General features: G+C 40.8%; 1 protein-coding gene across 3 annotated transcripts in view; it reads right to left on the bottom strand.

Annotated features, from left to right (window-relative positions):
• The window catches only part of fgf14 (fibroblast growth factor 14), a 115,481-nt gene that overhangs the window by 4,605 nt on the left and 97,474 nt on the right, over positions 1-13,402 (bottom strand). For all 3 annotated transcript variants that reach the window (XM_086267813.1, XM_086267815.1, XM_086267814.1), the window contains exon 4: positions 573-771. In XM_086267813.1, coding sequence (XP_086123939.1) covers positions 573-771 — 199 coding nt within the window. The remainder of the gene's footprint in view (positions 1-572; positions 772-13,402) is intronic.

Below are 13,402 nucleotides of genomic sequence, written 5' to 3'. Positions count from 1 at the left end.
TAGAAACACAAAAAATCCTCAAATTCTCACACATTGAAGACAATAGGCAATTTACTGAAGGAAAATAAATTTGTGTTTTGATTAACAGAGCTTTGCACTGACTCACTTTTTTTTTCATCTATCTGGGCTGATGGAGACACAAGACACAATCTAAACACAAAGACTTTTTGACAAAGCTGCAAAGGAGTCTCATTATCCCCCACTTTACAGCCACTACACTACAGCTGTAACGGTGCCTTGACAGGACACTTCAACTTGATTCTCTGCTTAAATAATTCGAAGCAATCAGGCTGGTGGCTGACAAGATTGATGGTGGCATCTGCTGGACTATCAACATTTCATGCTGCACTTACAGAACAGCCCTGCCTCCTATGCTCTATGCTTATAGGAGCAAAAGAATGAATCAGCACACAAATACAAAAGCATATCAAACATATACTATATTCTTTACAGTTACATAGTTATACAATTAGTATTATGGAATCTTGTCATGTAGTATGATGCAGCAGTTGTCAAGCACATTATGTCAGTTTTAGATGCATAATCGTCTTTTCTGTATGTCTGCTACATACCTTCTAATGGCTTGGGCAGGAAGTGAGCAGCTGGTTTTGTTTTTTTCACTCGGTTCCCTTTCATGGCTTGGCCTTCTTTATTGAGCCCTAAGAACCAAGCTCTTCCCGATTCCTGTTGTCTGTACAACATGGACGAGTAGATCACATAGTAGTTCTCGAACACCGACTCTTTGAACTTGCATTCTGCTGTAAAGAGTTCCTGCAGAGAGACAAAAGTGGAGGAGACAGATTTTAAACAATGCTTAGGGGAAAAAAATGAAAATGATACTTCACGAGGCTATAATCTGCACCGGGAGACATTAAAGCAGGCTTAAATCAATGATTCATGGTTCATATTGTGTAAGAATAAAAAAGATGTCATAATTTATATTTAATGTTGAATGCGGGTCACTGGGACAAGTGTCATTTTTATTTCAAACTCACATTGTGCAGAATAATGTGAAACCACCCAACTAGTTAACATGAACTTCACACTTCTGCCTGTCTTGAAAAGGATGAGCACTGCAGAGCCTCAGTCGGTGTAAGCATGCCTGATTCAGGCTGAGCCTGACGATGCAACTCTCATTCTCTCCTTGGCCTTAACCTTGACATCTGATGTTAGAGCACTCGTTCAGTCAATTAGCTCATGTTCCTGGCAGAAAGTATAGATTGTTAGACTGTGACCCGAGGACCACCACGCCTCACCCCAGATGCCAAGCCAGACTTGCTTCGCTAGTTTCTCAATGTTTTTAATTGGCAAAATCCAAAGGGGCTCATTTTCCCCCACATATTCTATCTGCTTTAAGCAATTTGTCTATGACTGTATTCTGGACTTTGTTCAGATAATGATAGAGCTAATCAAGTGATTCTTTCATCCTTTACACCTCAATCTGGCTATGACAAATGAAGACAGAGGCACCACATCTCTTTCTGCTGTTACCTATTCATCTCCAGCCAGAAGGGTAATAAAAACGTTTTTTACACTGTCTGCCCCAGCAAGCTAAAAATAAAGGCATTCATTGGGGTATATTAATCAAAGCGTACAAAGGAGACATCCACCACATCTGTTGTGAGCTGTTCACACTGAATTGGTTCATAAAACCACAGGAAGTGTCATACTGCTGTGGTTCTCAATGTCTGGGGTCAGTGACAATATTCCTTAGAGATCACTATAAGGAGTACCTTCTCAGCTAGAAATATGTAAAGTCTTCAATATAATGGTTGTGTTATATGCAATATCATCACCTAACCACTGCGAACTAATTTCTATGCTAATCAATGTAAAACTAAACACACAAACATCTTTATGAAAGCGAGTCTTTGATGACTGTTTATCTATTTTTCTGCACCCCTTTGATTCTATGCTAATCTTCAGTAGATAAAACAGTGATTATGTTCACAGTTGTTCAATGTGTCAGCATGCTAATAATAATTATCCTGTTGCAGGCATTTCTTCATAAACCAGTGTAAAATATTGATCTGACAATGGTGCTTCATGAAAGGTTAGGGGATCTTTGGGGACTGTTCTCCGACACACACACACACACACACACACACACACACACACACACACACACACACACACACAAACACACACACAAAAGGAAGGAGGAAAGAAAAGAAAGGTCATTTCTGCACATTCTGTGCAGTACTATGCAAAAGTCTTGATTCACGCTTCATCAGGGAAATAGCTGCAGCAATTTATTAAAACATCTGCAGCCATACACGGAAATACAATATATTAGGCGAAAGCAGAGTTTGTACAATTCTAAAATGCTGGAAAGTCAATACTTGTTGTGGCCCCATTTATTTTTCTGCACAGCCTGAACTCTCTTGAACTCTCTTAGTCAAGCTCTGGAGTAGTTTTCAGGAATAGTTCTCCAGGCTTCTTAAAAGACATTCAAAAGTCCTCTTTGCATGTTTTTTGTCTTTTGTTCTGTTCTCTGTCAAGGTGATCCCGCACGTTGTGGTCTGGGCTCTGGGGAGGCCAATCCATGACTGACAGTGTTCTGTTGTGTGTTTTTCCTATCCAGACATGCTTTTACTGCACTGGGATCATTGTCGTACTGAAAAATTAAGCCATTGCCAATCAGGCATTTCCCCGATGGTATTGCGTATGATCACAATATGACTAAAACCAGGATAGAGCCTTCACTGTGTTTTGCATGCATTGTTGTACCGCTCTCCTGACCTACTCTATACATACTGTACTGACAATGACTTGAATCAGAAATTTAGGTTTGGATATATCACTCCATAACACTTGTTGCCACTGATTTTCAGTTTAGTTCTTGTGTGTAAAAGTGAATACTCCCTGACTACTTGCAAGTGGTTGCTGGATGCTGCTTGCAGTCATTGTGAAATTGATTGCTGAAGCCTCAGTCACACAAGGCTACAGTGGTCGCTGGGGGAAAAATGTGTATTGCCCAACTAGTTGGTGCGTAGTCTGCTGAGGCTGACTGTCACTAGGTACAGTGCTGTACATGAATTCTCCTTGAGATTGATTTGGCTGCTAGATTGTCACAGGGGTTGGCAACTCCAGGCCTCGAGGGCCGGTGTCCCGCAGGTTTTAGATATCACCCTGGGTCAACACACCTGAATCACATGATTCGTTTGTTACCAAGCCTCTGGAGAACTTCAGGACATGTTGAGGAGGTAATTTAACCATTTGAATCAGCTGTGTTGGATCAAGGACACATCTAAAACCTGCAGGACATCGGCCCTCAAGGCCTGGAGTTGCCCACCCCTGCTCTAACCCATAGTTTGAATGAAAGAAACAGACTTATCTGCAAAGGTTTGTCTACTGCTCGCCAAGTGGCCACAGAACTGTGAGGAGTGTGATGCAAACAAGAAACAGACACCATTCATCTTCTAAGTACTGTATAAGATGAGCACTTTGAAAAATGTGGTTTCAGGAATAAGGCACAACTTGGTGCCGCACCCTCTTTGCGACTACTTTCACCGAGTGACATCGAGCAGTTAACCAACCGGCTGAGTAATGGATATGCTTCCCTTATGACCAAAGGTTTTCAGGGAATTGTTAACTGGTTTCCAGCCCTGTGTGACTGAAGCCTTACAATTAGATGTTGAAGTATTTCACACAGTATGACCAAATGTATCTAGTGGTGCAAGATAAAATGCAGGTGAAACCCAAGTCACTTGAGTTCATTCTCTGAGATGTATCACACTTTCTACCGAATTTTCACGGAAATCCTGCGCAATATTCTTCCGAACAGTTTTCACTATTAACAGACACGGCAGTCAGCCGGAAGAATATTGAGCAGGATTTATCTCATGGGGTTTCTTCACAGCAACATTTCATGGTAATACATCAAAATGTTGCTGAAATATTTCAGCCTGAATAAAGCAGTGGCCTAATAAATCTTGCCATCTCTGGAGAGAAAAAAACTTTCTCCTCTCTTGAATATCAGATTTTTCATAGTTGGGGATGATGGGGCTCTCTCTGTAACAGCAGAGGTCATTATTTATGGGCTAAATGCTTAGTTTGGAACACAGGACACACAATGCCATGATTATCATGTAATTAGCGCTTTGCTGAATTACCCCTGTCAGAGCTTATCCTCCAGACACTATTCAGCTGAAAGGAGAGCTGAGCAGGAAGGAGCAGAAAGACACTCGGGATTACAATAATGATCCTAAGAAGCATCCGGCTGCATTTTGAGTGTCCTTTCTATCCTTGCTCGAGGACTCGTGGGCATTTCTGAGTGGAAGGCACAAACGCATGATGCATAACACCAGCGTCAGCTGACATGTCAGATAAACAAAACTCCTGTGAACGTCCACAGTTGGTTGCAGATATAAAGTATTGAAATCGTTATTGCAGGTCTTCAGAGGTACAGAGAGGTCAGGGTGGTATGGTTAGATATTTGTCAGAAAAATTCAGCTCACTGACTTTGGTCTGTCTCGACAGTGATTACATTACACAAGAGACTTAACTTCAGTCTATTCTAGTGGTGAATGTAGGGATTAGGATCAGAACTATTAATGCTGCTTTTATAGCAGACCGCAGAGGCTGAGCAGGACAATCCACTGATAGGCAGACAAACCGCAGGCTGAAGCAATAAAAACGGAGCCTTACATGACAAAACCCTGAGCACGAGCACGAGCGCGTTCAAATCAAACAAGCATGATGCGCAAGCTCAACCCCATCATTATTTGTCGTGTGTCAGCGGCAAGCAGTAGTTTGTCATATGGCTGCTTATTATGTCCAAGTTGTCAGTAAGGGGGGATGAGTCCACACTGCCAGGGAGGTGAAAGAATGTGGTTTTATTGGCTGTACACAAGAGTTTGCAGCAAATTGTGGAAAAATGCTGTCTTAAGGGGCGGCTGTCATTTTTCTTCTGGATAAAACACCAAAAAAAGAACAAATTCATTCGTTAAACAAACTAACCACTGTTCTTTAAGAGTGGTTTAAATGATTTTTCATGCTATAGAAAACTGTTGCTGAGCCGATTAGAAGCAAAACGTTTTTACCTTCATGGTTCCTTGACTTGATTCAACAAGGTAATTAATTCTGCTTTTTCCTTGTCAGGTGAGCTGCACCCCAGGTAATTAGGCACATCATTTTGATGCTGGTCCAGCACTGATTACTTATATAACACCTACAAAACAGCCTGGAGTCAAAGCAATCTATAAGCTGGAGCCAAGTCCGTAATTGTGGTTAATCAAATGCCTTCACATAGATGCACGTCTCTGTTTATGCAGGCTGAGCAAGTGGAGGTGGTTTGTTTGTGGAATGAGACGTCTGGTCAGCATAATCAGTTTGATTGGAGTTTGGAGCAGAGGAGGCAGCTATAGCAGACAAAATGTTGATTGCATTTGAAGTGTGTATTTCAGTCATATCATTTGTCATATTCGTTGTCTTAACCCAAAACATCCCTCTTTTTTTCATTTGTTCTAATTTCATCACTTCAAGAAAATGTATGTGAGTACCCAAGCAGAGATTAGGCACAGCTAGAAACTACCGTACACCCATATTATGCCTTTTTTCTACAAGTAGCTCCTCGACTCTACTCAAATCGACTCAGAACTGAGTGGTTGGTTCGGTCATTTTTCATTACAACTGAGTACCACATCAATGTGTGTGGCGTCGCTGTAGGAGCATGGCCAAAAGTCCTGTGATGTCATTTGTATGCGACACAAACACAGCACAACAACTGAAGATATCAAGGCGATGGTATACCTGCTGCTCAGTCTATCGCTTTTTGTCTGAGTCAGTTTTTGTGCAGCTGTTTCCCTCGTTGCCAGGTTTCAAAAATGGCGGTTTGACTTATGTGAAGAAGTCGCTCTCATTAATCAGCAAGTGATGCCAATTAGTGGTGTGCAGTCTGCTGATGTCATATTTTTGGATCGACTCAGCTCGCCCCGGCTGAGCAGGTACTAAAAAGTATCTGGTACCAGGAACTAGCACCTAATGGAAAACCCTAAAAACCAAGTTGAGTTGTGCCGAGTTGATATTAGTGTACTAGTCATATTGTGCGTATTAACTTTATCGTGTCAAAATAGAAATTAAACCTCTCCAAATAGTTGACCCAAAACTGATCAACGATTTAGCCTGCTCACACTTTACAACAGGGCAAATGGAGATTAAAAAACAAAACTGAAGGGAGTCACCCAGATTTGTAGTATTCTGCAGACATTTAGCCTCTTTTAGCTGTTTGGCTTCACTCTCACCCCATTCAAATAACTGCTGTTGTTCCACGACACTTGGCTAAACAGTTACAGCATCAGTTTCTGAACAACTCAGTCAGGTATTGGTGTCTTTTTTGTTTTGCTGCCTGAAAGGGACAAAATCTTACTTTGCTGCATTAATTAGATGAAAAGTAAACCGCTAGAGCTGAATTTAATGAGATCTTTGCTTGTCTCACAGACAATTTTCTTTGAATGGCATGTCGCAAATAATATTTTTTATGTACATGGAAGAGTCTTAAGAGTGCTTTAGCTAAGCCACCATTCCAGTGGGACTTTATTAAGGTAAAACAAACACCTGGCTTTTCTAAAACCCAATTGTGCTTTTCTTGAAGAAATGTTGCTGTGGGATTGATTTTGTTGTTTTGTGTTCACCACAGGCAAAATAGTACATTTAGAAGGACAAACCAGATTCACTGAAAGATTCATGGGTTACGTTCATGTAAAAACAAAAACAAAAAATCTTTTTTTTCCTCGTTTAAAATCTTTGGCATTAAATTCCCCTTATATCAAAAAAGGACCCCAAGCAATTCTGATGTTGACATATGAATTTGAAGCTGTATGAAAAACCAGAAAATGCTCTCTTTACATTCAGAGGTGTGCACTAAATATTTTCTACCCAACATCAAACTGATATCTTGGGAAAAGATGGGTGACATTGAAGGAGAACAGGGAGAAGGAGACTCAGACACGCTACACACTTTCACACCAGTGGAAAATCTAATCATTTTTGAGGCACCAAACGGTTGATTTTCTTCCCACTCGATCTCCCCCGCCTGGCGCTCCCACATCAGTGGCTCCCTGGCTCGTGATTGGCCATGCTCTGAATGGGAAGGCCATAATTGACCTTGGCCACAGACAGCGTGAGGGCCAAAACAGCTCAGCCCTACATAATCAGCCCCGGTCACCAAAGCAAAAAAGACAGGCACAGAAATAAAGAACAGCCAGAGCAAAACAGAAAAACTGACATGTGGGAGGGGGCACATTATTATGCAGAGCGACTGCTCACTACCCCACTGTGGAAATGAAGAAATTGTTTATTAATGCTGCCAGCATAAAACCTGTTAATCCATGGAAAAAGGTCAACCTCTAGAAAGCTGAGCTGCATTTACAATGCCAAGCTGCTCTCATATGTATAAGAGTCACGTCGACAGTGTGTGCAGACAACGGGGGCTTCGGCAGACCTGTCTGATTATCACCCTCAGAGAAAGAGAAGGAGACGGGACCCAATGAGGAGAGCTGGTAGTAAACAGCTGGATGAATTGTGTACGGACACGGTGTACAGTTTCCGTTTTCTTTCTTTCTTTTCCCTAAACGATCTGAACGCACATCACACACAAGCATATGTGCTTATAAGAGCTAAATTATGTTACGACAATAACATATACATCTTGGAAAACTTACAAACGAAAGCTTAAACTTAACGGCAGGGAGTTTATTTAAAGAAGCATTTCAAAAAAGAAAACAGATGACAAAAGTCAAAGTAAGATAAAGATGACTTCCTGTCTAAACCTCAAAGGCATAATGTCAGAGAAATATCTCTTGACTTTGTTCCTTGTCTTCACAGATCTTTGGATCTGCACAAAGTGAAGCTGTCATGCTTTCCAGCACTGACTCAAATGTGCAATAACACCGTGTTTTATGAGCGGCTTGGAGAATGCAGTTAAATGATGATTGTTAATCATTGAGTTCGTGTCTGGAAAAATAAAGGAAAAGAAAAATAACACATAATGAAAAATAATGATAAAGAATAAAACACAATAAGACATAATGCTTAAAATTGAGTCACTTTATTGTTTATTTTTCATATTTTAATGTCTTTGGATATGCTGAAATCAAATTTCATTCTGTATTCTATAGAGGAAGATGAAGATATTTCCTTATTCACTGAAGTAGATAGATACTTCAGCATATCATATCAGTTCATTTATGTGCACTAACTTAATATGCTTCTGCAAGCTTAACACAAATGACCAAAAATGCATGTGCTGCACTAACCTACATACTGTTTACTGGAAGGGTGGTAGAAAACAGTGGCACCCTTAAAGTGTTTGGCCACCAGAAGCACTTAAGCTTTCAATAAAGTTTCCCTGAAGGCACAGAGCCTTTAACACCAAACCAGTACAGCTCCCTTGGCTCATTACACACCCACACATGTGCACACAAGCACAGAGACACAAACATGCACAAAAAAACCTTGCTGTAGGGAAATGATGCTTTTCTCAGTGAGAGATGAATCTGTAGCATGCGATATCCAATAAATATTTAGGATCTGGGTTTAAAAAGAATAAAAAGTGCCTTTCTTGGCTTGGAGTGCTCTGCTGGTTCAGTAAGAAACTTTCAAAAAAATCTCAAATGCCCTCAAAAGACAGTTTTGGAGGGCTTAATGCTGCCATGAATGATTATAGATTGTATAACAGACTTCATGCACAACAGAATTACACAAAAACAGTAAGATTTATGCCACTACTGTCCTCCAGTTTGTGATATTGAAAATCTTGGAATGAGATATTTATTTAATATCAGTTTCATTAATTTTGAATATTTTCAACACTGCAACAAACACCACCCCTAAACTTATTTCACTGGGGTCAGTTTGAATGTGTGGGAAGTGGAAACCATTGAAAGGTTTCAGAATAAATCACTGCAGATTGTAGCGAAGAAGTATATGAGAAAAAATATTCTGTTCATATTCAATTAAAAAAACCGCATTGCAAGAGAGCCTGCTGGTGAGCAAATACACAAAGTGCAACCACCCACGCCTAGATCAGTGGGGATTAAATGTGTGCGTATGTGTGTGTCTTTGTCCACTCTGCTGCTGTTGATCCTTAAATTGGGGCCAGATTGGTGTCAAGGCAGCCGGATTTTTGCTAGATTGGCTTGTCATCTTTTGTCGGGCAAGTCAGCAATCTATTCTGTGCAACAAGCTGACAAGCATATCTCAGACATGTTGACATGTATTTCTAGAAGAGTGCATGGACATTTGCACAAGTCCAAGCACAAACAAAAAGAAACAAGGATACTCAAGGCTTACAATGCAAGCCCCCCCCTCAAAAAAACCCCAAGAGGTGAGTCTGCAGGTACAGAGCTTCCTCTCTTCAGCGTTTCTGTCTCTGCTCTGTTTGAGTTGTTTACACCCTCAGGAAAAGTGTCCCAGATTTTCTAAGAGGAAATGCAGGTCCCCTCCATGTAGATTCACTTGTAAGTGACTCTCACTGTTTTGCACTTAAACAGCTTGAGATGCGGAAAATGCTTTAGTGATGTCAGACGATGGAAACTTGGTGAACAAAACTCAATGGTGGATCAGAATGAAAGAAATACTTTCTGAAGCTTAAACACTCCAAACAATTGACGAACAGCAAAACCCATCTGGATAATTGTTTCCACCACCCTGGAAGAAAGCGAAGGAGAATTTGTACACTCTTCAGGAATAAATTGATTGGCGCTTTGATGCTATTGTCAGGAAGAAAGCCTAGAGTTCCTCCTCCCCAGCCAAGAACATGTCACCATCTTCTCATCTTCCAACAGAAGACTCAGCAGACCCAGCAGAACCCGGAACAACATTGCTGCCCGGTAAAGACTTGCCGACATCTTGGACTAAATCAATAAGCGATTGTCCAGCATCCACCCGAGATTGTCTCTGGTCGAAATTCTACACCTGGAATTCCACTTCTTAAGGGGATCCTTGGAAAATGCTATGCTACAGGACACGGTCAAGTCTCTTACTGCATTTAAAAAAAAAAAGATGATCAATTTCCAGGCCCATAGCACGTGAGATAACCTGATGTTGTCAGGCATCCCAGAATCTGCTGAAGAGGAAGCAGAAGTTACCACTAAAACCTTCACCGAGACCCACCTGAAGCTTCCATGGGACACAGTGAAGAACATCACCTTCCACTGGGTCCATCACCTCAGAGCCAGGAGACTTGACGCCCGAATATTGTGGCCAAATTCGAACATTTCAAGGTGCAGGTGGAAGGAAAAGAACAAACTTTAGCATAAACAACCAGTTCCCCAAAGAGATCCTGGAGTGACTCAAGGTCCTGTTCCCCATCCAACGCAGCTTCATTTAGAAGGGCCCCTGTGCTGTCATTGCCGTGAACTGGCCCTACATGGACGGACAACTCTACCACGACCCCTACAAGAGACTCATAGACCTGCCACAGATACAGATCCACTTAAAACCCCAGAGTTTCCTAATGTGTTCTCAGCCTGCTATAACTCTAGGCAAAGGAGAATAGCAGTTTTAATACATAAAAATATTAATTCCACAGTACTCAACGCAGTTATAGACCCAGGCTTTGCAACTCATTGCGATCTCTTCACAGCAACCGTAGGGGATATACTTTCGTCTCACATGTCCATCACTCCTAATCTCGTCTGGATTATTTCCTGGTCAGCAGCTCACTGTTGAGTGACATTTCAGACACTGAGATAAACCCTATAGCTGTCAGCGATCAACTCTAGTAAATAAGAAGGTCATTCCGGTAAGTAAAACGCAGAGATTTAATACATCATTGCATAAAGATGAAGACTTTATTAAATATTTTAAAAAAGAACGGGCTTTCTATTTAGACTATAATGACCTGTCTGGAACATCAGCAATTGTTCTTTGGCAGGCAGGGAAAGCTGTGATGACAGGTAAAAATATTTCATTTTCATCACGTAAGAAGAAAAGCGAAAACAAACATATTCAGGAATTAGAAGAAACCATTAAATCATTAGAAGAAGCCTGTGTGTCCTAGCTGGAACAGGAAATGCTGAGAAAAATACGCAAAAGTAGAATTCAATGAAATTATTGACCAAAAAACAAAATGTCACCACAAAGACTTTGCTTGCAAAATTTTGAACATGGTAACTGATCATGTCAGTTTCTAGCTAGTCAGTTAAAAATAAGTAACTTGGTATATGACCCTGAAAGAATAAACAACACTTTCAGGGACTTTTACAATTTTTTTTTTTTTTTTTTTTTTTTTAACAACATAACCCTTTGGAAATGATCAGATGGCACTGGGTTCACCACTGACATCAGGTGAACTGCAGGAAGCCCTGAAAAGCATGCCCAATGAAAAGGTTCCAGGTAGTGGTGGATTTCCAGCAGAATTGTGGAAAATTCTGGCACCAGTATTCCACAGAATGTTGCAGAAAATCAGGGAAAATTGCAGACCACCACCAAATATGAATTCTACCAAGATTAGTCTCCTGCTAAAACCAGAAAAAGACCCTGTATTTCCCACCAGCTATTGTCCAATATCCCTTATTAACGTTGACCTTAAAATAATCTGCAAAGCCGTCTCAAAAAGATGAGAGAAGATAACACCTCTCATAACACGTCTGGATCAAACTGGTTTAATAAAAGGTTGACACTCATCAACAAATACACATAGATTGCTTAATTTGACTACTCATGCAGTAAAAACAATTAAACCACAATATTGTCTCTAGATGCAGAAAATGGATTTCATGGAGGTAACTGGGAATTTTTATCTGGAACTTTTACACAAATTTGGTTTTGGGAACTCTTTCATAAACTGGTTAAACATATTATAGCGTTCCCCAACAGCATGTCTCCAGAGGGAGGAGGCAGGTATGCCCACTCTCCCCCTCACTGTTTGCAATTTTAATCAAACCACTAGGAGCAGAACATATGTGGATGATGTGTTACTATTTCTCCAGCTATTCCACAGCTGTTTTCTTGTATTGGTTTCAGTGTTGATGATATACTTGCACATAAACCACTACATTGGACACTGATGTGTCACTCCACACACATCAGTTGTCCACCTAAGTGGACATGTAAAAAAAAAAAACAACTCTTTGAAAAGTATATGTTTAAAAAAAATGGAGTTCAAAAATCATTTTTTCATGCCTACAGAAGAATAAAAATACTTAAGAAAAAAAAAATCCAGATTGAGGTTGTCATAATTCATGCATGAAAGGGTTAAATAGACTACAGCGGACCAAGGATAGAGGAACACTATATGTGCCTAACTTTCACCACTACTTCTTAGCCAACAGGCTACAATACATCTCAAGATGGTTAAAACATAGCCTCTTAAATGAGCAAGCAAGAAGGTCCTGAGTTCAATTCCACCATCAGGCCGGGATCTTTCTGTGTGGACTTTGCATGCTCTCCCCGTGTTTGCGTGGGTTCCCTCCGGGTACTCCGGCTTCCTCCTTCGGGTACTCCAGCTTCCTCCCACCATCCAAAGACATGCAGTTTGTAGGGATAGGTCAATTGATTAATCCAAATTGCCCATAGGAGTGAATGTGAGCACGAATGGTTGTCTGTCTCTGTGTGTTAGCCCTGCAACAGACTGGCGACCTGTCCAGGGTGTACCCCGCTTCTTGCCCTATGACAGCAATTTGCCATTAGAGCACGTAATCTGACTGAAGGATGAAGCGATCTATTTTCATACAAGCAAAGATGACAAAATGTAGAATTATTTTTTCGTGTCAGGCACACCTTCATTCTTTGCCCTTTCATCTTTTGTGACACCTTGTATTGGGTGGGTGGAAGAGCATGGCAGAGGTTGTGTTTACACAGATAAAATGCAGTACAGTGCAGTTTTGGTAGCAGGTTTGGCATGGCATTATGCGGGAGCACCTCCCCTTATCATGAATGCAGGCACGCTCTTTTTCTAGCTTTAATTGATGCCAGATACGGACCATGAATTGTTCAGAATGCCAAAAGCTTGACAAAGGTCTTAGAACATGGCATGGCTTTTAATGAGCTGTTGCCAGAGCATGCTTGTTGCTTCTCTTTTATGTATGAATTATAAATTCAATTTAAATTATTATTAGTAAGACAGATGCTCAAGTGCAAGTACACATGAGTACACATAATCTCCACTGACTGCATTTCACACTCAGCATCATGACCCTATGTCACTCCTGGCGACCATGAATTTTCATATCCAAATGAAACAGATACAGTATGGACTGAAACATGGTTTGAAAAAATCTAAATATATTGGTCTGATCCAGGATTCAAAAGAAGAAAAATGATCCACTGAAGAATCACAGTAATAGTCACATTTTCTCTTGTATTGGTGGCTTCTCCACATTGTGGGCTTATTGCTGATGCAGTTTGGGACCTCTTTCCCCCGTAAGACTGAAGTGGAGCTCCGGATCAGAACATA

This window comes from Aulonocara sp. 'chitande type north' Nkhata Bay, linkage group LG16 (genome assembly GCF_057382095.1).
Source record: "Aulonocara sp. 'chitande type north' Nkhata Bay isolate Kocher_YH1m ecotype deep benthic linkage group LG16, A_spYH_male_GT1.1, whole genome shotgun sequence".
In the NCBI taxonomy this organism is placed as follows: Eukaryota; Metazoa; Chordata; class Actinopteri; order Cichliformes; family Cichlidae; genus Aulonocara; species Aulonocara sp. 'chitande type north' Nkhata Bay.
Note: the sequence above shows the minus strand (reverse complement) of the source record. Positions and strands in the feature narration are given on the sequence as shown.